This window comes from Eretmochelys imbricata, chromosome 1 (assembly GCF_965152235.1).
Source record: "Eretmochelys imbricata isolate rEreImb1 chromosome 1, rEreImb1.hap1, whole genome shotgun sequence".
NCBI classification, from domain to species: domain Eukaryota; kingdom Metazoa; phylum Chordata; order Testudines; family Cheloniidae; genus Eretmochelys; species Eretmochelys imbricata.
In genome coordinates, this window is record NC_135572.1 from 17,432,755 (window position 1) to 17,456,021 (window position 23,267).

General features: G+C 43.8%; 1 protein-coding gene across 8 annotated transcripts in view; it reads right to left on the reverse strand.

Moving 5' to 3' along the window:
- Positions 1-23,267, reverse strand: part of PAK1 (p21 (RAC1) activated kinase 1) — a 47,717-nt gene that overhangs the window by 13,731 nt on the left and 10,719 nt on the right. For 6 of the 8 annotated variants that reach the window (XM_077841999.1, XM_077841990.1, XM_077841972.1 and 3 more), the window contains 6 exons: positions 18,342-18,458; positions 17,513-17,690; positions 14,037-14,100; positions 13,024-13,072; positions 8,967-9,079; positions 426-543 (listed from right to left, as the gene is read on the reverse strand). In XM_077841999.1, the coding sequence (XP_077698125.1) occupies positions 426-543; positions 8,967-9,079; positions 13,024-13,072; positions 14,037-14,100; positions 17,513-17,690; positions 18,342-18,458 (639 nt within the window). Of the gene's footprint in view, positions 1-425; positions 544-8,966; positions 9,080-13,023; positions 13,073-14,036; positions 14,101-17,508; positions 17,691-18,341; positions 18,459-23,267 lie in introns of all 8 variants that reach the window. The other 2 variants (XM_077841980.1, XM_077842009.1) reach the window with 2 other exon arrangements.

The window sequence follows — 23,267 nt, forward strand, 5'->3', positions numbered from 1 at the left end:
CAGCTTTTCAAAAGGTATCCAGTGTTGACTTAATGATTGCAAGTGACGGAGAATCCACCATGTCCCTAGGCAGACATTGGCAGGCAGGCCTTACTTCAAACAAGGAACTTTAGGTAACAGAGATTCAAATTGTTAAAGATTTACTCTGTTAACAAGACTGCATCCATTAGCTAATGTTTGAACAGCACTGTGGCATGCTACTTCTGTGCTCAACTCATTGGTGATATTTCTTTTAAATGTTTCTGTCGCAGTTAAGCTATGTCCAACAGAACTATTAAATATCTAGTACCAGTCAAAGCAATCTAGCTCCATGTCAAAGAACGTTCCAAGTTATACTGTAAAACCATGACACTTCATGGAAACTTTAATTTTATTTATACATTTCATGGTAAGAACTCGTTCTGACGAGCAGAGCATAATCTTACCTCTCGACACACAGCTGCTATTTGTCCTTCATCCATGCAGGTCTCTGTTACAACATCCGTCAGGGAGCCGCCTGCCAAATACTCCATAACTACCCACAGTTCGTCTCCTACAAGGTAACTATAAAGGGCCAAAAAATATAAAACAGACGGTAGTTGTATTTCTTTAGCCAAAAAAACTCTGAGTAAAGCTATTTTTAAAATGTAGTGGGCCACTAGGCATCTGTGCCTCATTGTAAAGTCCAAAATGCCTGGAGAGAAAGCGTGGAGTGATGGGAACAGCTTACAAGCATGGCTGAGAGCTTTTTTGTTCAGCATATCACCAGGTTGAATCATCACTGGGATTCAGTCTGTTATCATCCAACTTTAAGTTCTTGGCCATTTTTACTTTATGCATTACACTTGTGTGGTGTACAGCGATAGTAATGCATGCATCTATGCCATGCCAAGAGTCCCAGACCATTGTTATATGAGAGGTAACTCAACCAATCTCCACCCTTACTTTGCAGCTTTCATTGGCTGTCTGAGGGAAACTGCGCAGATGATGGATTAGTGGCCAAATCACCACACCTCTGTACCTAACTGCCACCACACAAACCCACACAACTCTCCCAGCACAACACAACCACCCCTACAACACCAAAACGAGCACATACAATAAACCCCAAAATGCGCACACACACTGCTTAACCTCAGCACACTCTCCTCATTCACCACTTTTGTACAAATCAACAAATATTCTAGCACAGTCTCTCCTGGAGACACAAATCAACACAACCACCCACACGACATAACCAGCATACACATGGAATTTGCTGTCTGTTATATCCAATTATTAAGTTCTCAGCCATTTTAATCCTTTTATTTTATTTTTGACATATGTGACTATGAATTAACCCTGTGACGGCATGGGCTTTCAGCTATTAGTTAACAGACAGTTAATTTAGCAGTGCTAGAGATTTAAGTTACTCAGATATTTCTGGTACTCCAGTGATTTATGATTTGATGTACCTGCCCCAAAGATCTTTGATCTTCGTTTAAGACAAGAGAGAACATGTAGATGTAATAAAAGGTGTGGGAAGGGAAAGGGAGGATGGGGAAATAGTAATATGCTCCTGTTTTGTCATGGATCAGCTGTGTGCACAGTGTAAGAGTCATTTTTTTAGAAAATATTGTACATCCTTAAAGTCTGATCATTAATTTTTTTCTTGCACCTATGACACCTAAGGATCTCAAAGCAATTTGTGAATGACAGTATCCTGCAAGGTATGCAAGCATTATCACCATTTTACACAGAGGGAAAATGAAGGCACAGAGGTTAAACAGATTTTCCCCAAACAACATCACAGAGTAGCAGAGCCAAGCTTACAGACCAGGCTTCTGGCTCCTAGTTCTGTGGTTAATCACAAGAACATCCTTGGGCCAGATTCTCACCTGCATCAAGATCTGCTTGGTGCAGGGGCAAAGGGCATGTCCACTGGGGAGCTGATTATGGCTGCCTGATCCTCAAATTGCTCTGGCTCAGGCATTAAATTAGAGCTACCTAAAGGACCATAATGCCAGCTGTGAATCTAGTACAGCAGGGCTCAGTCCTGACCCTTTCCAGGTATGTCCACAACAGAATGGGACAGGTAAGGAGATGGCTGCATATGACCTGGTTCTGTTGGCCAGTTCACAATTTCCCTCTTCCAGGGGGCTGTGGTGAAATCCTAGTCCCTTTAAGGAATACATGTGCTCTTGAGGTTATAAACAAGACATTGGGACAGCAGACAGAAAAACAAGAACTCAAATCAGATTAAGAGCTGCTGTGCTGGTGTTGACATTGTGCACTAGCATCGATTAAAGGACGCTTCAGCCTGATCAGATGATCAATCCTACTGCATCTTGAAGGCCACAGGAAAATGTAATAGACAGTCTCAAAGTAATGAATAATTCTCCAAGTTGTCAAAGGTAGAAAGCAAGGTGAGTGTCTCATTCAGCGATTAGCTAAAATCTTTCAAATAGGAGAATCAAGAAGTTTTAAAGCATACTCTGGCTTTAAAATAGACAGTAATGATTCTGAGGCCACACAGGACTGCTTTGGGGTGTGGGCTTTTGCTCCAAAGTAACACAGACCATTTACACTTGCACTAAAGGAGACTCTTTAGTTAAATGAAGACAGGTACGGTCTAGTGGTCCGAGCACGTGACTAGGAGCCAAGGAGATCAGAATCCCAGCTCAACAATGTCTTTCAGAGTAGTACTGGGCAAATCCCTTGAGAATCCTGCAGGAGTGTACACAGGGCCCAGGAACATTCACCGACTGGCCTACGTTTCCCTGCACGTGCAGAGAACACAGTCTCCGGACACCAGACATCCATGGGGAAAGGAAGTGGTGGTGCAGTGCCCCCTTTGCTGCTCTGTTTGGAGTCTCTTCCCCAGCAGTACAGATTCCATAGGAACTGGGCTATGACTGGTTCGGCTGCCTGTGCAATAACTCCCTCTTGAAGGGGACTATAGGGTTGGAACAGTACAAATTTCTTCACAAATATTCTGGCTGACCCTATGAAACTGGGTTATCCTCCTCCTAATGGACCACCAAAGCTATTGTATCCCAAATTCCCCCCCACCCACTTTTAAGGTTTTGTGTCTTACCCATCATCATCATCTTTCCAGCCAAGTACAATTAGACATGGGTGCCTTGCAGATTCCATCAGTACCTTTAATTGATCAGTGGCACTTTCCTTCCCTGCCATTAGTGTCTTCTGCAGCATAAGTCAACTTGCCCGATGGGCAAGAAATTGGGAGATCACATGTCCCGCATGACCATACACAGCGCAACCCAGTGAGCACCAGCTGGAAGCTGAAAGTAATTTTGAGCAGCGGACAGTACAAGCCAAGAAGCACGCTGGGAATCTGAAGCTAGGCCATCAGCAGCCGTATGTGCATGCCAGAGCCTGGGCACCTAAATAACTGAGAGATCTTACACAACCTGCAAGGATGCAGAATTAATTCAAGCTTCCTGCCAGCTCCAGCTGAGTAAATGTGATTTGAGGAAGCAGGCTGGTGCCACCTCCAGGCTCGTTTTGATCTTTAACCACAGCAGAGGCCAGTATTAGTCACTGAATTGTTTATTGCAGATATGTTTCAAATACTTTTTTTTTTCCCCTGGCAGTTTGTGAGACAGGAAAGGGGACTGTGATTACAGATACAGGACCGAGTTCTGTTCCCTCCCAGTGACCTGCTGTATGACCTTGGGCACATCACTTGGGGTCAAATTCTGCTACTCATGCTATGTAGTCCTACTGAAATGGGGCTCCTTATGTAATGAGATGTTACTCAGCGAGAGTCAGGGTGGGAGAATCAGGCCCAGATCCTCTCTGTACCTCTGTCTCCCCAGCTGTAGAACAGTGATATGTGTTTCTCAGGCTTACAGTTTACAAGGTACTTTGAGATTTTTCTATAGAAGACAACATATAAACACCAACCATCACTATAAACCCACTCTTGTGAAAAATCCTATAGAATTCAGTAGAAAATGACAGCTCTTCCACAGGGTTTTTGGACAATCACGAGGTATTTGATACAAAGTTATATTCCTACTATAGAGCACTATTAATGTTTTAAAATCTTATAGAGAAATTAGCATTAGCTATTAAATTTTTAGAGGCGCACAGTACAGTATTACATTCCTGGTAGCCCTATGAGTCTACTCCTATTCAATTGCATAGGGCTTTTCCATATAGGTGACTACAACTGAAGGTTTTTATTTCTGTGGGGCTGGTTGGTTGGTTGGTTGGTTTGTAAAGGAGATTTCTCTCAAAAGTTGAGAAACAAAAAGCCTCTATGTTTACCTCACTGGGGCTCTGTGTTGGTACAGGGGTCCATCCATATGCAAAGCACTAGAAGATTGGGATTCAAAGTAAAAAATACATTGCACTTGCATAGTATTTTTATACAGCACCTAGCACAATGGGGACCCAATCTGGTTGGAACCTCTAGGCACTCCTGTAATAAAATACATTTCAGATGGAGTTCCTAGTGATGTACAAACGTGGATAAAGCATGATTTTACAGTCAGAGGAATTGGGGCAATAGAAAGGCCTATGATCTGGTTTTCACACAGCTGCTGGAAGCCTATAGATCCATAAGGGGCTTAGATCCCTCTCTCCCCAGTCCAGTCACCTAATTGCAAGGGTATCCTTCCCCATGCTGCCTTTTGTAATAATAGATTTGCTAAAGCAAATTTGGGTTCCAATCGGAAATGCATTCAGTGTCCAAGAAAGGACAGGCCTGATTCACCACTACATTATTCCCTTTTTACTCACCAGCAGAGCCCCAGGTTCACACTGGTGTAAAACTGAAGTACCGCAGTAGACCTAATCTCTACATAGCATTCCCCCATCTTGTAAGTATTACAGAACTATTTGGGAGCTGCTTTGCACATTGCCTACAGCAGTAGAATGATCAGTTCTATTCAAGATGTCTTTTGAAAGAAGGGCGATGACAAAAGCTGCAGCTTGTTTAAATGCCTCCAGGACATAATACGACAGGGCATGTAATTACCTTATAGCCCAGATTTTCTTAACGGAGAAGGCAAGTACAATACATGTACTGTTGCACAGCTTCTCTAATTAGATAATAAATGCCTCTTTTAAGCAACCTTATTGTCAAAGGAAGTTGTCACACTGCACTCCATCAACCAAGTTAAATTCACAGCATTTAATCTTGTGTTCTTTGCAACACTCTACACAGATGGGAAGAGACATTTAAAATATAAACCAAAAAAGAGAACAGTCAAGAACTAACTCCCAGAAGTCACATTACAAGTCACTGATGGCCAAATATTTATGAACGTTCTCCATTCAATAGTGGGACAGGTTCAGCCCTCTGCAGGGCTTGAATTAACAGCTCTGTTTTAATTGTGAGAGGGTTGGTGGCAGGGTGCAGGGGTCTGGATCCCCTTCTCCTTCCTCGGTTCACCTGGATTCAGAATCCCATACGGATGTGCTACAAGGCTCACTCCTCTCCCAAGTTTTCCTGGAATCATGGGGAGAACTGTACAAACCGGGTATGGTGGGTGGTGTGACTGAAGGTTCTGGTGAACGTGTCGGTGGTTGGGAAGGATTCTCAGGACTTATTTGAATAAAATTAGTATGTGATTTAGAGGATTATTGTATGTAATGTGCTGAGAGAAGCAGATACAGCAGAACCTCAGAGTTAGGAACACCAGAGTTACAAACTGACAGGTCAACCACACACCTCACTTGGAACTGGAAGTATGCAATCAGGCAGCAGCAGAGACCGGGGGAAAAAAGCCAATATAGCATAGTACAGTGTTAAACAAACTACTAAAAAAAATAAAGAGAAAGTTTAAAAAAAAAATTGACAAGGTAAAGAAGCTATTTCTGTGCTTGTTTCATTTAAATTAAGATGGTTAAAAGCAACATTTTTCTTCTGCATAGTAACTTTCCAAGGCTGAATTAAGTCAATGTTCAATTGTAAACTTTTGAAAAAACCACCATAACGTTTTGTTCAGAGTCACAAACATTTCAGAGTTACGAACGAACAACCTCCATTCCCACGGTGTTTGTAACGCTGAGGTCCTACTGTAGGCACAAAAATAGCTAGACTGATCAATAACGGACTGGTGTCTGTCTCAGATACACACTGGGAAAAAGCTGAAGGTAATATAACCCTCCAGTGCCTTTGCAATGTCACTTCTCCATCTCAACACACCCTTAGTTTTATTCATAACAATTTACATTTATATAGCTGCACCTGTCATCCCTAAAGGTACTAAAATGCTTTACAAGATTGCAATATATAGAGCTCCACTGAACTGCAGCTCACTGATGCAGAAGTGTGAGGAGCAGCATCTTTTGGTAAAGAAGGGCAGACCCCTTAAGAAAAGATCTTGGGGACTTTAATATCTGTGCAGAGCAGATGCGTATTCTGTTACACAGTTTAATCTGAGATATCCAGAGAAAAAACTTCATGGCTATTTACCTACAGTGCTTTTGAAGGGCTGGAGTAAGTCAAGATTTAAGTGTGTGGCCCAGAGCCAAGGGGCTGTATTCAGGGCCCTGAATGCTCTGCAGCAACCCGGACCTTAATTCTGTGGCAGTTCCATTGAAGTTAAATATGGAGAACTTTAATGAAGTATGAAAATGGCTCATGCAACCAATACACAGTGCTCCACATTATTTGATACTAAATTCAAGTCACTGTATGCAGTCCCCACAGTTTTGGACATGCCACAAATGTTTGTTCTGACAGCTCATAATTGCATCTTAATAGTTACTGGGGGAGGTTAGAGGTTCTGGCAGCTGGGAAGGAAACAAGTGAAGTTTTTGGCAATTGGGAAGGTAGTTTGGGATTAGAGTAAAAGCCTTTTAACTGGATGTTCCTTCTAAAATGGTCAACAATAAAACAATTGACAATGCTGATGTTTCTGCCGTCATCATTAGGTTTCAGCGTGAACACACTGTTGGGCTGAAAGAGGCAGTTCACGGCTCTCACAGATGTGTTTCAAACTGTCTACAGCAGTGGTCACCAACCGGTCGATTGCGATCGACTGGTCGATCCTGGACACTCTCACAGTCGATCACGATCTCCAGCCACAGCAGCCCCAAGCCACTCCCAGAAGCAGCCAGCATGGACCCGCGGGGGGAAGGGTCTCTGCATGCTGCTCCTCTCTGCGGGCACCGCCCCTGCAGCTCCAATTGGATGGAAACGGGGAGCTGCGGGGGCGGTGCCTGCAGAGAGGAGCAGCACACAGAGCCATGTTCCCCCCGCCCGCCCCCAAGGGGCTGCAGAGGCATGTTGTCCCCTTCCAGGAGCAGCGTGGCCACGTGGTGCACTACTGGCTGCCAGGGTGGGGGGTGGCCAGGCTCGTGATGGGGAGGAGGTGCCGATGTGCCTGAGTGGGGCCGGGGTAGGCAGGGAGCCTGCCTAAGCCCCGCTGTGCCAACACCCGGGAGCCACCAGAGGTAAGTGCTGCCTGGAGGGAGCCTGCACTCCAAACCCCAGCCCTGAGCCCCCTCCCAGAGCCAGCACCCCATAAGCCCTCCTTCACCCCAACACTCTGCAAAGCCCAGAGCCCCCTCCTGCAACCAAACTCCCTCCCAGAGCTTGCACCCTGCACCCCACCCCCTACCCCAGGCTCAACCCAGAGCTCTCTCCCGCACTGCGAACCCCTCAGCCCCAGCCCAGAGCCTGCACCCCCTGCTGAACCCCAAGCCCCTGACCAAGCCTGGTGAAAGTGAGTGAGGGTGCAGAAAAGCAAGCGACAGAGAGAGTGGGGGATGGAGTGAGAGGGGTGGGGCTTCAGGGAAAGGGTGGGGCCTCAGGGAAGTGGTGGGGTAGATCCTGGGTTGCCCTTAAATTCAAAGAGTGATTTTGGGCGTAAAAAGGTTGAAGACCACTGGTCTACGGACTCGGGGAAACATCGCCGCATTGATATATACACTGGCCACATATACATGGTGATTTTCATGGTCATGAGGACTAGAAGCATTTTATTTTTTTTTAAAGGTGAAAGCTTAACTTCTGTGTGGAAAGGTGGATTTTGTGGCTGTGGTATCAGAACGCACAGCGCAGCCAGAACGTTGTGCCCCAGGGCTTGTCTACACACAGTTTTGTACGGATTTAACAATATTGGCTTAGAAATACAGACAGCTAAATCAGTACCAAAAGTACCCGCGGACAAGCACAAGAGGTGGTGCTGGGGCACAACAGTCCAGTGGGAGCTCCAGGAGATGGCATGTCTGAAGCAGGCCAGTGCCTCCAGGGGTCTAACAGGAAAGCAGCAGCTGATGTGCTCTTCCAAAGGGCACAGCATGTGCTCCCAACCCTAGGAGGGCCAGCTCTGTGAAGGGAAGAGCCCTGCTCCCTTTGGAGAGGTTACTGCCACCTTGGGCAATACCTCTGCTCAGCCCTGGGGCTCCCTGAACAGAAAGGGCTTGGATTGTATCCAGCCCCAGAGAAGGGGTGCGTAGGATGGGGAGAAAGTCTCCTTGCACCCACTTGCACTCCATTATTCATACCTAGATTGTGCCCAGCCCTGGGTATGTTTTCTATTCAGCAGCTAAACTATTATATCCTGACTCAGAGAGGAACAGTCATCTTAAGAAACTGCTAAAGGAGAGTGTTCCCTGGGATCCTGGCAGGCTTATTTCTCTGCAAGCTGGATGTCAGCACCAGTACAAGAGGAAAGAAAATGTACATATCATGGCTTAGTTTCCATTTCTCCTTGGGTGGCCAGAAGGAAATTGCTTTCAGTGTCTAAAATGCAGCAAAGGAGAGGGATACAACTTGGAATCCTGACTGTATAGCACTAAAGCCTTCCATGCCAGCATTTTTACAGTGAATCAAGTGCCAGTGAAGGCTATTTGATGCAGACACCTGCCCACTAAGAACTGGACTGAGAGCACCAAACTCATGGCACATAGTTACTACACAGTGTTACTGTCATCACCCTGGGTTGGATTCAAACAGGATCACCGAGGAAGGTGAAAGGGCTGCCAGTGGCTATACACAGCCCATCTTTTAAACCAGAACATACCTGTCCAAGTAGTTGACAATGTTGGGGTTTTTGTTTTCCCTCATTACAAGGATTTCATTAATTATAAGTTCTTTCTTGGGCTGCTGTTGCAAATTCATCTGTTTGATTGCAACCTAAGAGTAGGAGAGAAAAAAATATGTAAAGCATTCATATATTAACATCCCTAAAAATCTGCCAGTTGCTAGTCTCTGCTACTTAAGTCCAATTTTCAAATAAAGTTTAACACCACTTTATTATCTCAGGGTACTCAGCTGTTTTGTAACAGGGCAAGTACTTTCATCCAGTCCACTTCCAGAAGCATTCAGCGTCGCAAGCAAAAAAATATAGAGAGGCAAGTATTTTCCTACTAGAAGTCTGCGTCATAGCTGGACAGGCTTGCTCCTTGCAGTGCTCTTGGCAAAATAACAAATAGCTCCTTACTACAATATGGCTTGATTTCTCTAAAAAGCTCATTCTTTAAGGAATCCAGCTCTCTTTATTTTGGATCAGCATCTTCTTTCAAATGCAAGTCAGGCTCCAAGAAATTTGTGGGACAAATTCATTTAGCTTAAGTGCAGTTTTCCAAGGTACTAATTTCACTCTGTTATAACTAGAGCTACAACGGTGAGCAGCAGTGTTCAGATCCAAAGTTTGGTGGTGTTTAGATCTGAGAGTCTGGTTCAGGCCCATCTCTTGCCAAAACTTGGGGGATGGGATGGACTCTTATTATAGTCTCTTGGTCTGTATCTTTCTGCAGTGCATCACTGCACATACACAAATCTGTGTGTGTGTGTATAAACAGACAGAATGGACAGAGGTCTCATGCAATGTGCTCTTCGCCATTATATCCAAATAGTCACAATACCAGTATACAAAGGCCAATTCAGGCACACTTACTCATAGTATAGTCATTTAACTGTTAAATCAATGGGACTGCTCAGTGTGAATAAGCTGGCAGAATCAGTTTGACTGTATTAACGTCCTGTTGGTTTTTTGTACAATATTTAGACCAGGGATCTCAAACTTGAATCACCATGAGGGCCACATGAGGACTAATACATTGGCCTGAGGGCAGCATCACTGACATCCCCCGCCGCCCCTGCTGCCTCTGGCCCCGTCGCCACTCCACTCCTTTCAAGAGGCCCACCCCTTCCCCGCCCCCATTCCAACCCCTTCCCCAAAGTCCCCGCCCCAACTCCGCCCCCTCCCTGCCCCTATTCCAACCCTTCCCCAAATCCCCGCCCATGCCCCACCTCTTCTCTGCCTCCTTCCCTGAGCATGTGGCTCCCTGCTCCTCCCCCTGCCTCCTGGAAAGTGCTAAGTGCCGCCAAACAGCTGTTTGGTGGCAGGAAGCGCCTGGAGGTAGGCAGAGGAGCAAGGACGCGGCATGCTGAGGGGAGAGAGAGCAGGAGGGAGGGGAGCTTGGTGGCCCCAGGAAATAACCCCGCAGGTCGCATGTTTGAGACCCCTGATTTAGGCAAAGATAAAGTGAAGGGAATGTAGTTGTGCCTTTATGGCGAAGAGCTAATGGCAGAAAAGGCAGCATTTCTAATGATGGGAGCCAGCAAGGAAAATGCCAGTATAGACAGTTTTGGGCCCCACACTACAAGAAGGATGTGGAAAAATTGGAACGAGTCCAGCGGAGGGCAACAAAAATTATTAGGGGACTGGAACACATGAGTTATGAGGAGAGGCTGAGGGAACTGGGGATGTTTAGTCTACGGAAGAGAAGAATGAGGGGGGATTTGATAGCTGCTTTCAACTACCTGAAAGGGGGTTCCAAAGAGGATGGATCTAGACTGTTCTCAGTGGCAGCATATGACAGAACAAGGAGTAATGGTCTCAAGTTGCAGTGGGGGAGATTTAGGTTGGATATTAGGAAAAACTTTTTCACTAGGAGGGTGGTGAAACACTGGAATGCGTTACCTTGGGAGGTGGTGGAATCTCCTTCCTTAGAAGTTTTTAAGGTCAGGCTTGACAAAGCCCTGGCTGGGATGATTTAGTTGGAGATTGGTCCTGCTTTGAGCAGGGGGTTGGACTAGGTGACCTCCTGAGGTCCCTTCCAACCCTGATATTCTATGATAGGTACAATCAGCACTTAGATATTATGGTGATAGATGCTAGAGGAAACCCTGACACAGGTGAGAATAGAGAGAACGTGCTGCTTGTCAACAGTTTGACAGCCAAACATGCAGTGGTAACATTTGTTCCCTTAGGACAGGAGGAATGAAAAACAGAGGGTATCTGCTCCAGACCTCACAGAGCTGGAAGACAAGAAATCCCTAAATCAGGGGAATTTTAACCACCCATATATCAGTTAGATAACAAACAGCCTAACAGTCAAAGAGATTCCTTTTATAAACAAGACAGTTTTATGACACATGGAATATAGAACACAGCCAGAGGAGAAGCCATCTTGGATCTAAAGAAGAAGTGGTGAGAACCAAGGAGCACAGGAATTGCCAGACTGGATCAGAACAGTGGTCCAACTAACCCACCCCTCTATTTTGTCTGACAGTAACCAGTATCAGACACTTCAGAGCAAAGAAGGCCTCTAGTATATAGTTATGGGATAGCCTGCCCCCACACTCCCCTGGGAAAGTTTCTTTCTAATCCATTAGTCAGTGTGTGGCTTATGCACTGAAGCACCCATCCCTTCCAAAATTCTGGTTTCATCTTTTATTTTTAATTCATACACTAGTAACTCTGGATGTTCATTATCCATATAGTAGTAGAGTCTTTTTATAATCCTACTAAGTTCTTAGCCTGTTGTATATTGTGACAAGCAGTTGCACAGGTTACATGCATTGTATAAATAAAATATTTCCTTTTATTACTTTTAAATGTGCTGCCATTCAATGTCGATGAACTTCAGAATAATAGGAAAGATTGATACCGCTGTCCAAAAATGACTTGAACTCCGTGTAGCAAGGAATGGGTTAACTGAATACAAGGAAGGATTTCAGGAATGTCAAGTCTAGGGCCTGATCATGCTCTCACCAAGTTGAGAACCAGGAATTACTGGAAGTCATTTAAGTCCATGGGTTACGCAGTTGTGTATAATGAGTTTGAGTATCAGTATGGAACTCAGCAAAGGGATCCTAAGAGGCAACATACAGGGACAATGAACTTTCATACTACTTTTCCAAAGGAATTGCAAGAAACAAGCAGCAGTCAACATGGTTCCCCTTTTCAAAAATGCGAAGTCAAACTTATATTAGTGCTTTGTCGTCTCCCCCCTTTTCAGTCCCTAATAGTGTCAGCAAAAAGCAGATAGTTGCAAGACTACTGGTATTTAATTGTTGGCTTTGTATAATTGCAAAATCGACCCATATTTCAAGTACCAATAATACTACAAACTTTCCTGTTTATCTCAACACTAGCTTTAATATTATTAGAATGAACATTATTCTATCACTGCAAAATTCTTATTTGTCTAATAGACGTAATATATAGGACCTTATTTTCTGAGGTGCTATGAACCCATTGTCATTAGTTTATGGTACTGCCCATGATGTACTGGTGCTTTCTAGACATTCAGAATGGGATCGTACCTGCCTCAGTGATCTATCAGCCTTAGGGCAGACAAGCAAGTAGACAGAGGTTGTACTGGGAAAGGGAAACAAAGATTTTCGGAGCAGGTCAATTAGATTCCCTGTAGGCAGTGGATAGAAAGCGGGTCTTTAAGGGGGACTTAAATGAGGATAGAGTAGATGGGCCCCTCTATGGAAGAGCTCAGGGAAATTGAACTATACAGGTGAATATACAACATGTATGTTAATATCACATATAATTAGTATATTTTTACACACACACCCCCATCCTCATGGCTGCAAAAAGAAAAAAAAAATCCTTCCAAATGTGAAGTTAGGCAGGGTGTAGAATTTAGGAGCGCCTCGTTTTTTCCAGTCTTATGCTCAGACCACTAGCCCAGGCCTCTCATTAAATTAAACCAAGTGTTCTCATTAAAAGCTACATGTCATGAATCTTTGAAATAAGCTCTATATTTGGTAGTGTCAGTTAGAATTTGTAGGGCCTCTTCCAAAGCCCAGTGAAGAAGTAATCTGGCAGCACTCACCTCCTGTCCTGTAGCTACATCCATTGCAGTATATACTGTGCCTGAAGCGCTAATCAAAGAGGAGAGAAAACATATGATTAGTGCTAAGCAGCAAGAGGGATATCTTTACATAAAAGAAGAATTTTCCAATCCATTAAATTTTTATCTTAAATGAACATTTCATTTCAACTCTGTTTCCGCACAACACTTCCAAGAGCAAATAGCAATCGGAAATATTTATGAGCAAACCCCAATGGCTAAAAAGTGACATAGAACACAACAATCTCTTGACATGGTTAGGGTCTTGGACTGAACCTTGTTCTGGAAAATCACTAATTCGGAACATTTGATCCCATCATTCGATTTGATCCCATCTAAACTGACATGACAGCACCAAGGTTCCCGCAACATGGCAGAGATTAAAGGGTAGACTGAATCAGCGAGGCAAGACAGACATGGCATTTGTAATGAGGGACAAAAAACTTGATCCTGCACCCACTGGATTCAGTAGCAAATCTTCCATTGTCTTTAATGGCCCAAAGAGAGAGAGAGAGAGAGAGAGAGAGAGAAGCCTGCATAGTTTTAAATGGAACAAAAGTTAACCATCTGTATACTCACTACAGGGAGAAAACATTTGTACAATAGATCAACAGCCATCTTAAAAAAGGGAGTCAACTGTCAGTAAAGAAAGAGGTAGTACATCTGATACTCCTCCTCCTACACCCCATTGCGAGGGGACACAAAACCAACACTGAGCAGAGAGGGTTAATTCTGAAAGCAAATCTGTAATTTGAAGATGCGCACTAGAAATAAGCAGTTCTTTCCCTGCACACAGATATATTTAGCAACACGGTCATCTAATGACATGTATTTTAATATTAAACAATCACACAAAACCTCACAGTCACTATGACTCAAGAGTATGTGGGGAGGGGGAAGGAAGGAAAATGTTATGATACTGTTTCCAGCAAACAAACCCAGCTTGGGTTTTCTGCTGTGTGTATAGTGAGTGGGGGGAAGCAGCATATACTAACCCTTGCCCGATCTTCTCAAACCGTGTGTATTTCTTTTTGGGGTCCCCCACGCTCACGATACTTCCTTTTAAAAAAAAAAAAAGGAGGAAGAGTGTGATTTAAAATTCTTGTTATACACCAATGCAAAAGCAATCCGTTATCCATCAAGGCCCCACAAGACCTCACAATGAGCTCTGCATGGGTAAATGCCTGCAGCTGCACTGGGCAGATGCAGGAGCTGCTCACATGGAGTTCTCTGCAGGATCAGGGCTCAAAAGAGAACTCGTTTGCTGGAAGGCCATAAGCTTCACTGTCACCACAGTTAACATGTGGTGGATCCTCATACTTTCCCACCAGCACGGCTGCTCAGCTCCCTTGAAGGGAGAGGGCTGAGTGTAGAGGATAGGGATTTGTATCTAGTAGAGCTGGGCAGAGGAAAATATTCCATTTCACAGAGGATTTTGATAGCTGGAGATCTGGTTTCATTCCAATTTGGAACAAAACCCCAAAATGTTGAAGTTCTCCATGGAAGGGGACAGAACCCTCGCATGGGGCAGACTGCTTAAGGGGCTGCCCCAGTGCCACACCTTGGAAGCCAGGGGGGTCCCCGGCTGCAGGGCATATTGCCTGGTGGGCTGCCCCAAAGCCACAGACCCTGGAAGCCCTGGGATGCCTGGTTCCAAGGCAGTCTGCCTGGCTGGCAACCTGGCAGGAAACCAGGCAGGATTCTGAGAGAAACCTTCCTGGTTTCTAGAAGACCTTTGTCAAAAATCAGTGGAGTGTTTCGATTTCAATGTTACTTGTCCTTCCAGTTACTGTTTGCAAAGAGCTTTGATCTTCACAACACCTGTGAGGGGTAAGGAAGTATCATCATCCCCCTGGGTAGGTTGGGAATCAGAGGGGAAATTAAAGCCAACCTTTCCGAAAGCACAGGCAGAGGGAAAGAGCCAAAGCGGTGCCATTCTAGGAGTTAATATGGGAATTGGGAACAGAAGTGTTTTTCAAAGTTAGTGTTTGCAAGTTACCTGAGCAGTCAGTATATGGTGGGATTTTCACAAGTGCCCAGAGCTGAGCAAGAAATACCAACTAGATGCACAGTAGCCTTTGCAGACCACTTTGCATTTAGTAATGAGGCCTGGAAACCCAGTGGCAAGCGATGTAAAAACAGGCTATTTTCAGACACCACTGGGGCGCAGCCAAAACACAGGATCTGGGGCAGACAGAAGTAATGGAGAGGAACAAGGGGGCAGCCCAACTACACAAAGCAAGAATTGACACCACAATTATAAAAATGACCATTGCTCCTTGAGGATGAACTGCTAGGCAAGGGCTCAAGACACCTCTTTTCCAGTGTAAGGCCTGGGCCTTGGGTTCAGACTGTAAGTTTGATAACTGCTAGAGAGGGGTAATGACAGGATTTAGGAGGAGTTGGGATATTATTAAACGTTGGCCTTAGTCTCTGCCATCTGTAAAATGGGGTAATACTTCCCTGCCTCACAGGAGGTTGGCAAGATTAGTAAGGTTTGCAAAGTGCTGCACATGCGCTAAAAGTTCTTTAAAATCTTTCTATATTTGCAGGTGCAAGAAAAGCTATTAAACTTTGCCAGACGCTGGGAAAGGGTGATGGGATGGATCACTTGATGATGACCTGTTCCGTTCACTCCCTCTGAAGCACCTGGCATTAGCCACTGTCAGAAGACAGGATACTGAGCTAGGTGGACCTTGGTCTGACCCGTATGGCTGTTCTTATGTTCCTAATTATGTTTGCAGGAGCTCTAAGTGGTTGTCAGAAGACCCATCTATGGGCCAAACTTGAACCCCAGTATGAGCAAGTTCAACTCTGCTCCCTTCAATAGAATTACACTGGGGAGACAATGGATGGCAAAGCTTCCAGCAAAAAAACAATCTTGCAGCTGCCAGAGGGTGTTGCTAAAGGCACCAATGTGAAAGAATTAACACAATGCAGAACACATGGCCCTTTAAAGCAGATCCAGCAAGGCTGACGCATTTAACACAACACAGCTGTGGTGACTTTGCAAGTGTTGCACTCACATTGCCTTAAATTAAATTAAATTATTCAGCGGATTCTATTTAATAGCCTTTTGTTACACAATAGTCACTCCTTTGCTCTCTGGGGCCGGGGCTGTCTTTTGGGCCTGTATTTGTGCAGCACCGAGCACAATGGGGTCCAGATCCATGACTGGGGACCACGGTAACACAAACAACAGTAAATCACAGAAATGTCAGGCTAGAAGGGACCTCGAGAGGTCATCTAATCCAGCCCATTGCGCTGAAGCAGGGCCAAGTAAATCTAGACCAACCCTGAGAGATGTTTACCCAACCTGTTCTTAAAAACCTCCAATGACAGGGATTCCACAGCCTCCCTTGGAAGTCTATTCCAGAGCTTAACTACCCTGAGAGTTGGAAAGTTTTTTTTCCTAATTGCCTTCAGAGGCGCTACCCTAATTTATACCAGTTGAGGAGCTGGTCCTGGATTTCATTGATTCATATTTGTGTTACAGTTGATCTGCAAGTCATGTTTTATTGTCTTACATTTTTAAAATTTGCTTGTGCCAACTGACTACTTAAACGTCAGAGGTTGGGGACCTTCAGGATAGCAATTTTACCCAGGTTTTGGAGCAGGGCCTGGTAAAGGCTTCTGTTTAAGGGAGTGGGAATTTTAGTGGGGAAAGTCCCTTTTATTTGGTTTTGTTGGGAAGAGGGGAGAAGATTTTCTGAGGGTTGCTGCTGCTCTCAGCTGTACCAGAATGCTTTTAAAACGTTACAGATAGAAAGCAATTGTTGAACCATTGGGAGACATGATGGAAAGCTGGGCCTATGTTTTCCAAAACAACCAGTGATTTGGGGCATCTCAATTTTTGAGATGCCTTACCAGGACCTGATTTACAGAAAATGGTGAGTGAGCAACCGACCCTCTGACCACCAGTCCCCTTCAAAAAGGTGCCGGCCTCATGTTGGGCACCAGTCCCTTTAGGCCATGGTGTCTATGGGAGGAGAGCAATGTGGAAGTTTTCTAGCTATATCCTTTTGCTGATTTTATTTAGGTTTTTTGGGTGTTTTTTTGGTTTGGGTCACAGTAACACGCTTTGCTCACCTTCAGCCTAACAAAGTTAAATATAATTATCCTAGAGTTGAGAAAAAGCAACATCTAGGTTGGCTTCAGCTTTCACACTGAAAAAAATATATATGTCTATATTCAGGGCTTAATTGCCACAGGGTTTGAGCATCTGCAGCTCCCACTGGGCTTCACTTGTAATCATCATACTCAGCATGCCCGAAAATAAGTCTCTCGGTGCTTAAATTTGCACTTGAATTGGTCATTGAATAACACAAACATTGAGTCATCAAATGAAGCCTGAAGTGAAAGATCTCAGAATGTAACTGTCACAGGATCTCTGCTTATTAAGGATTTGGGAACAGAATTTGCCTCTAAGTCACCAAATAAATCAGAATATGGATTTTAAAAGATGACATACTTAATTTTTCCAAGATTTCTTCATCTGACATCTTCGGCTTTTTCTTCTGTTTCTCTGTATTCCTGGTCATTGTGTCAGGGGATGCTGTGTTGTTTTCAGAGGGTGAAGAGATAGGCGAGGTGGCCACATCTCTGGTAGGAGGCGGTGGAAGGGGCTCTATCACAGAACGGGTGTACACCTTTGCGTTGGGAGGCAAATATGTTTTATTAAAGGAAGATTAAAAATAAAAGACCTCTATGCACAAGACATATGTCCTTAGCAGTAGCACGTGCCAAACACTGAAAGAAATATTACTACAGTAAGTAGCATTACAACATTAAGAGCTCCATGGTTGGATGCACGGAGGCTGCTCCATTAAGCTGCTCTATGAAAAGCCATGAAGTAATTTACTCCTCTCCCAGAGCAAAGGAGTGTGATTCCCAGCTCAAGGAGACATACTCATGCTGGCTCTGATCGCCTAGCATGCTAAAAATAGCAGTTTGGCTGCAGTGACATGCAACAGGAGGGGTAGGCGTTCCAAGTATGTACCCATCTCAGACCATAGATACGTATTTGGGGAGGCTAACCCCCACACCGCCTGCCACCCCGGCCATATTGCTATTTTTAGCATGCTAGCTCAATCAGAGCTAGCGTGACTATGTCTCCTCGAGCTAGGAATCACACCCCCAGCTCAAAATATAGACATACTCTGGGTCACAATTTGTTCTCAAGTATGTTCCTGGGGAAGTGCAGCTGTGCACCACCCCTTACCCTGGCCAGACTCAAGTTGCAGACTAGCCCAAAGTGGTGAAATCTGTAGGAAGGGAACAAAGATTTCCAGCTTGCTCACTGATTTTGTGTGTTCAGGTCGTGGAGCTATCACTGGGGGTGGAGCAGCATCATCCTCGTCATCTTCATCTTCTGAAACTGGCGGTACTGCAGGGGTCTCTGATACAGCCTTCACATTCTGCATTTTGGTTAAAAGACAAAAGATAGCCTTTGGAGTCCCAGAATAATTTTTTTTTTAAATCACTCCCCACAGAAATGGAATCATGCTTCTAACATTTAAGCCCTTCAAATCACAACTGGAATGATTATCAAACGGGTTTGACAAGAAACCGTGGTCAGATTTCTTGGATTATGCTATAAAGTGATAATTTGATGGCCTACGCATACAAACACTTAAACCCACTAGGAAAGTTATGGAACTATTCACATGAGCACATGGGTGTTTGCAGGATCAGGCCCTAAAAAAATCCATTAACCAGGTTTCTTGGACTCCTGAAGGCTTGCTCAAAATTCTCTGTTGGATAGTAATGCACGCTGGAGGTAATTTGAGATGCATTATGCAGCAACGCCTCAATATCAGATATTTCTGGTTGTTTATAGAAATAGTATTGCACTATAAATTACTAGCTAAGGCTCTGATCCTGAAATGTCCCTGCAGGGAACCTGTTACGAGCTTAACCAACACATTCCATTTCAAATGGGTTTAGCACAAGCCCTCACTTAAGAGAGAGGCCTGCCCAGAAATTAGCATTATGTGGGTGGAGAGATCCACTGGGTATGGTTTGACCAAAGGTGTCTACGCAAAAAGCATGGGAGAGACACTGAGTAAGCAGCTGGCAACTTAATCCTGAAAATAACCTAAAGAAATCTGGGGTACTGTCTGGAAAGAATAGTTTGGGTGCTGAGAGCCAGAACATTGTACCCTGTTTGATTCATTCTCAGGGAAACAGGATTTTCTACATTCCTTGTAAATAAACAATGTTGCAAAATACCAGACTCCATCACTGACTTCTGTTCCCAACTAGAAAGCCCTAGGGCCTCGAACTTTGACTAGCTGCTCAGATCAGCAGGGGTATGAAGTGTCATTGAAGGCGATGAAGCTCTACACATGGTCAGATTGCAGAATGAGGCTAAGTCAAAACTATACTTTGCTACATGATTTTTTTCATTACATGAAACCACAAAGCCAGATAAAAGGGACTGCAATTGCACATGGCTGTATGAAGAGACTGATCTTTAGAAGCAGGAAAAGCTTGTTTTCAATTTAAAGAGATCTGTACCTCGATTTCCCCTCTATACAATGGGGATAACTTATGTTCATGGCATACAAACAAAAATCAGAGTATTTTATGGTGGGTTTTTTGGGGTTTTTGGTCTTTCTGGAAGGTTGCAATATAATTACTTTTATTCTTAGAATCCAGAATGATAACACACAGTAACCAAAATCAGAGATAGACAAAGCAGGCTGCTCCATAAGACAGCAAGGCACAACTCACCTCACCTTGTTCTTGAATTGTTCTCTGCAGATTGATGAGTGATTGTATGTTTCCCTACAGACCCCCTAACTTACGAGCAGGACCAGGAAACACCCCATACCACTCAAAGTGATAGCTTGCAATTCCAACAAGTTTCTCAGTGCACCACAATAATAATAATCTTTCATCTGACTAGGTTCTAGGGGCTCCCGGTGGGGACTGTCTCTCACTGCACATTTATAATGACCAAAACTGAATTTAATAGAAGTCAGTTTGATCTAGAGATGTGTCCAGGAAACAAAATTTTGGGTGCAGATCCAAACTGCATAGTTCAGGGGTGTTTGGATCCCATGTTTTGGTTCAGGTCATCTAAATCTGATCTAGTGCAAAGTACACTGCAATTTTAGGTAAGAGGCTTCCGATTTTAGGACTGGACTCAACAGCAGTATGTCCAGCACCCATATTTTACACAGCTACTACAGTGTGGATATCTGACTTGTTTTTAATCTGGTCTATATGTGCTTAATACCTATGTCCCTGAAAGCAGCATGATTTATGCATAAAATGTTCCCAAATCAAAGCAACTAGTGGTGACCTGCATATCCAAATCGACATTATGAAATGTGACTAGGACACCTGTCCCACTGGGAATTGAACCAAGTCTACCAACAGTCATCAGATGGTAATGATCTGGGACAGATCTGAACAGGGCTCTTAGAGAATAAAGGGCTCCTTCTTCATTTACCATTCTCCTGAGCCATCATGTCACCCAGCTACAGGTGAAGGTAGTTTTCAGTCCTCAGATTTGTTTTGTGCCACTTTGAGTCTAGGGACTGTGAGAGTTTTTCTTCAAGTATGGCAAGCAAACACACAGGCTCGCTACTTCTTTCCCAAAGATATTATTAAAAATAGTGACCACACCTGTGATTAGTACCAGTACCGCCCCCCCGCCCCCCGTGCAAAAGAAACCAACCTGCTTTTCCAGTAGATTCTCATTCTGGGACAACCCTAAGTGGCAGGAATAGAGCCTGGGCAGATTGTTAGCACAGCTAAAGCATGTTGCTGTGCCAACAAAACAAGGGTTGGCAGAAGCATCGCACTGATTTTAATAACCAGAGTAATAAATAACACGGCTCTGGGTGCAGATTAACTTCCGTTGCACGGTGTTTGTTATGGTCTCACCTACTGAGAAACGAGACTGACTTGTTCTCACCTAAACAGATGGCTGAGATCACTGTGGCCTCAGCACCTCTATATCCTTACAGCGATACCATATTCTCCAGCAGCAGTCAGACACTGTCCCCTGCACTGATGCTGTGGAAGGTCTGTATGCCACCCCTTTCCATATTATGGTCAGGGTTGGGCCCAAGCCATGAAGTTTGGATCCAAATCCACACACTTTTCCAAAGTTAAAGGATCAGGCTGAAATCAGATTTAGTGTTGTGGATCAGGCTCAATACTGACAGGTCCTACTTCAGTAATACATATGGGATATAGTAGCTATATGGATCTAGAAAGCCTTTTCAAATCTGATAGAGTCTCCTTATTTCTACATATTCATAACTGAAAAATAATACACTTCACAATCCCTTCCTACATAAGGGACACAGTCAACAAACAAAAACCAAAATCACTACTGCCTGAATTTTTTGTAAACTTACTATTGATAGAAGTGACAGCCTAAACTGACTATAACAAAGACTGGTAAAAACAAATCTTCTCTATTTTTCCAGTTTCCTTTGTTTATCTGAGCACACTTTGTATACAGTCAATTTCACAGTTTCCCTGTTATTGTCATTCTCCTGTTCGTGTGGGACAGAAACAGGACAAATTTAAGTGTGATTGTAAAACTACAAAAATTAGCAAGGGCTACTCAGGGAGAAGAGTAGAACCTGAAATTACTTTTATTTATTATTTTGAAATAGACTAGATTTAAAAATCCTAGTATTACTTTACAAAATAGTGACTGTATCAAAGTGCATATTTCCCCTGATCACCACAACAGTAATATTTGTCTTCATACTTTGGGTTCATTTTTAGTTTTGATTGTTCGGTTTCCCACCAGTTCCTTAGAGCTGGCAGAGAGACAATAATATGACAATATTAAACCAAAGTTACATCCGTAAAAGTCAGTAAGTTTAACTGACCCTACGTCTCCAGCCTTCCTCATACATTTAAAAACTGAGGGGCGCTTGCTTTATCAAAATTTGAGGGCCTAATTCTGCAAGACATTGAACGTTACCTAAGGAGGTTCTGACTCAAAAATTAGTAAGATAAGGCTGCTGAGCTCCTCACAGAATCAGGCCCCAGGTCAATAGCCGGGCAAGATGACAGCTTCCCACTTCCTTATTAGATGTTAGCACAGTTAAACAGTTTAAGTTACTAATGACAGACACATTTTTACAACAAGAGGAAACAGTTACAAAAGCTTACAATGTAAGTTTTCCGTTTCCTTTATAAGGCAGACCCAAACATAGTTGGATAGGCATGCATTGCCTCTGGATGAAGAGACAGCAAACTCACTCCAGATAAACGTATTGTAGTGAGGAAATGCATTTAGGGATTAATAACAAGAATTTTAGTTATAAGCTAGGGACGCATCAATTAGAAGTAACGGAGGAGGAAAAGGACCTTGGAGTATTGGTTGATCATAGGATGACTATGAGCTGCCAATGTAATATGGTCGTGAAAAAAAGCTAATGTGGTCTTGGGATGCATCAGGAGAGGTATTTCCAGTAGGGATAAGGAGGTTTTAGTACCGTTATACAAGGCACTGGTGAGACCTCACCTGGAATACTGTGTGCAGTTCTGGTCTCCCATGTTTAAGAAGGATGAATTCAAACTGGAACAGGTACAGAGAAGGGCTACTAGGATGATCCGAGGAATGGAAAACTTGTCTTATGCAAGGAGACTCAAGGAGCTTGGCTTGTTTAGCCTAACTAAAAGAAGGTTGAGGGGAGATATGATTGCTCTCCATAAATATATCAGAGGGATAAATACCAGAGAGGGAGAGGAATTATTTAAGCTCAGTACCAATGTGGACACAAGAACAAATGGATATAAACTGGCTACCAGGAAATTTAGAGTAGAAATTAGACGAAGGTTTCTAACCATCAGAGGAGTGAAGTTTTGGAATAGCCTTCCAAGGGAAGCAGTGGGGGCAAAAGATCTATCTGGCTTTAAGATTTTAAACTCAATAACTGTATGGAGGAGATGGTATGATGGGATAACATGGTTTTGGTAATTAAATATTCATGGTAAATAGGCCCAATGGCCTGTGATGGGATATTAGATGGGGTGGGATCCTAGCTACCCAGGAAAGAATTTTCTTTAGTATCTGGCTGATTAATCTTGCCCATATGCTCAGGGTTTAGCTGATCGCCATATTTGGGGTCGGGAAGGAATTTTCCTCCAGGGCAGATTGGAAGAGGCCGTGGAGGTTTTTCGCCTTCCTCTGTAGCATGGGGCACGGGTCACTTGCTGGAGGATTCTCTGCTCCTTGAAGTCTTTAA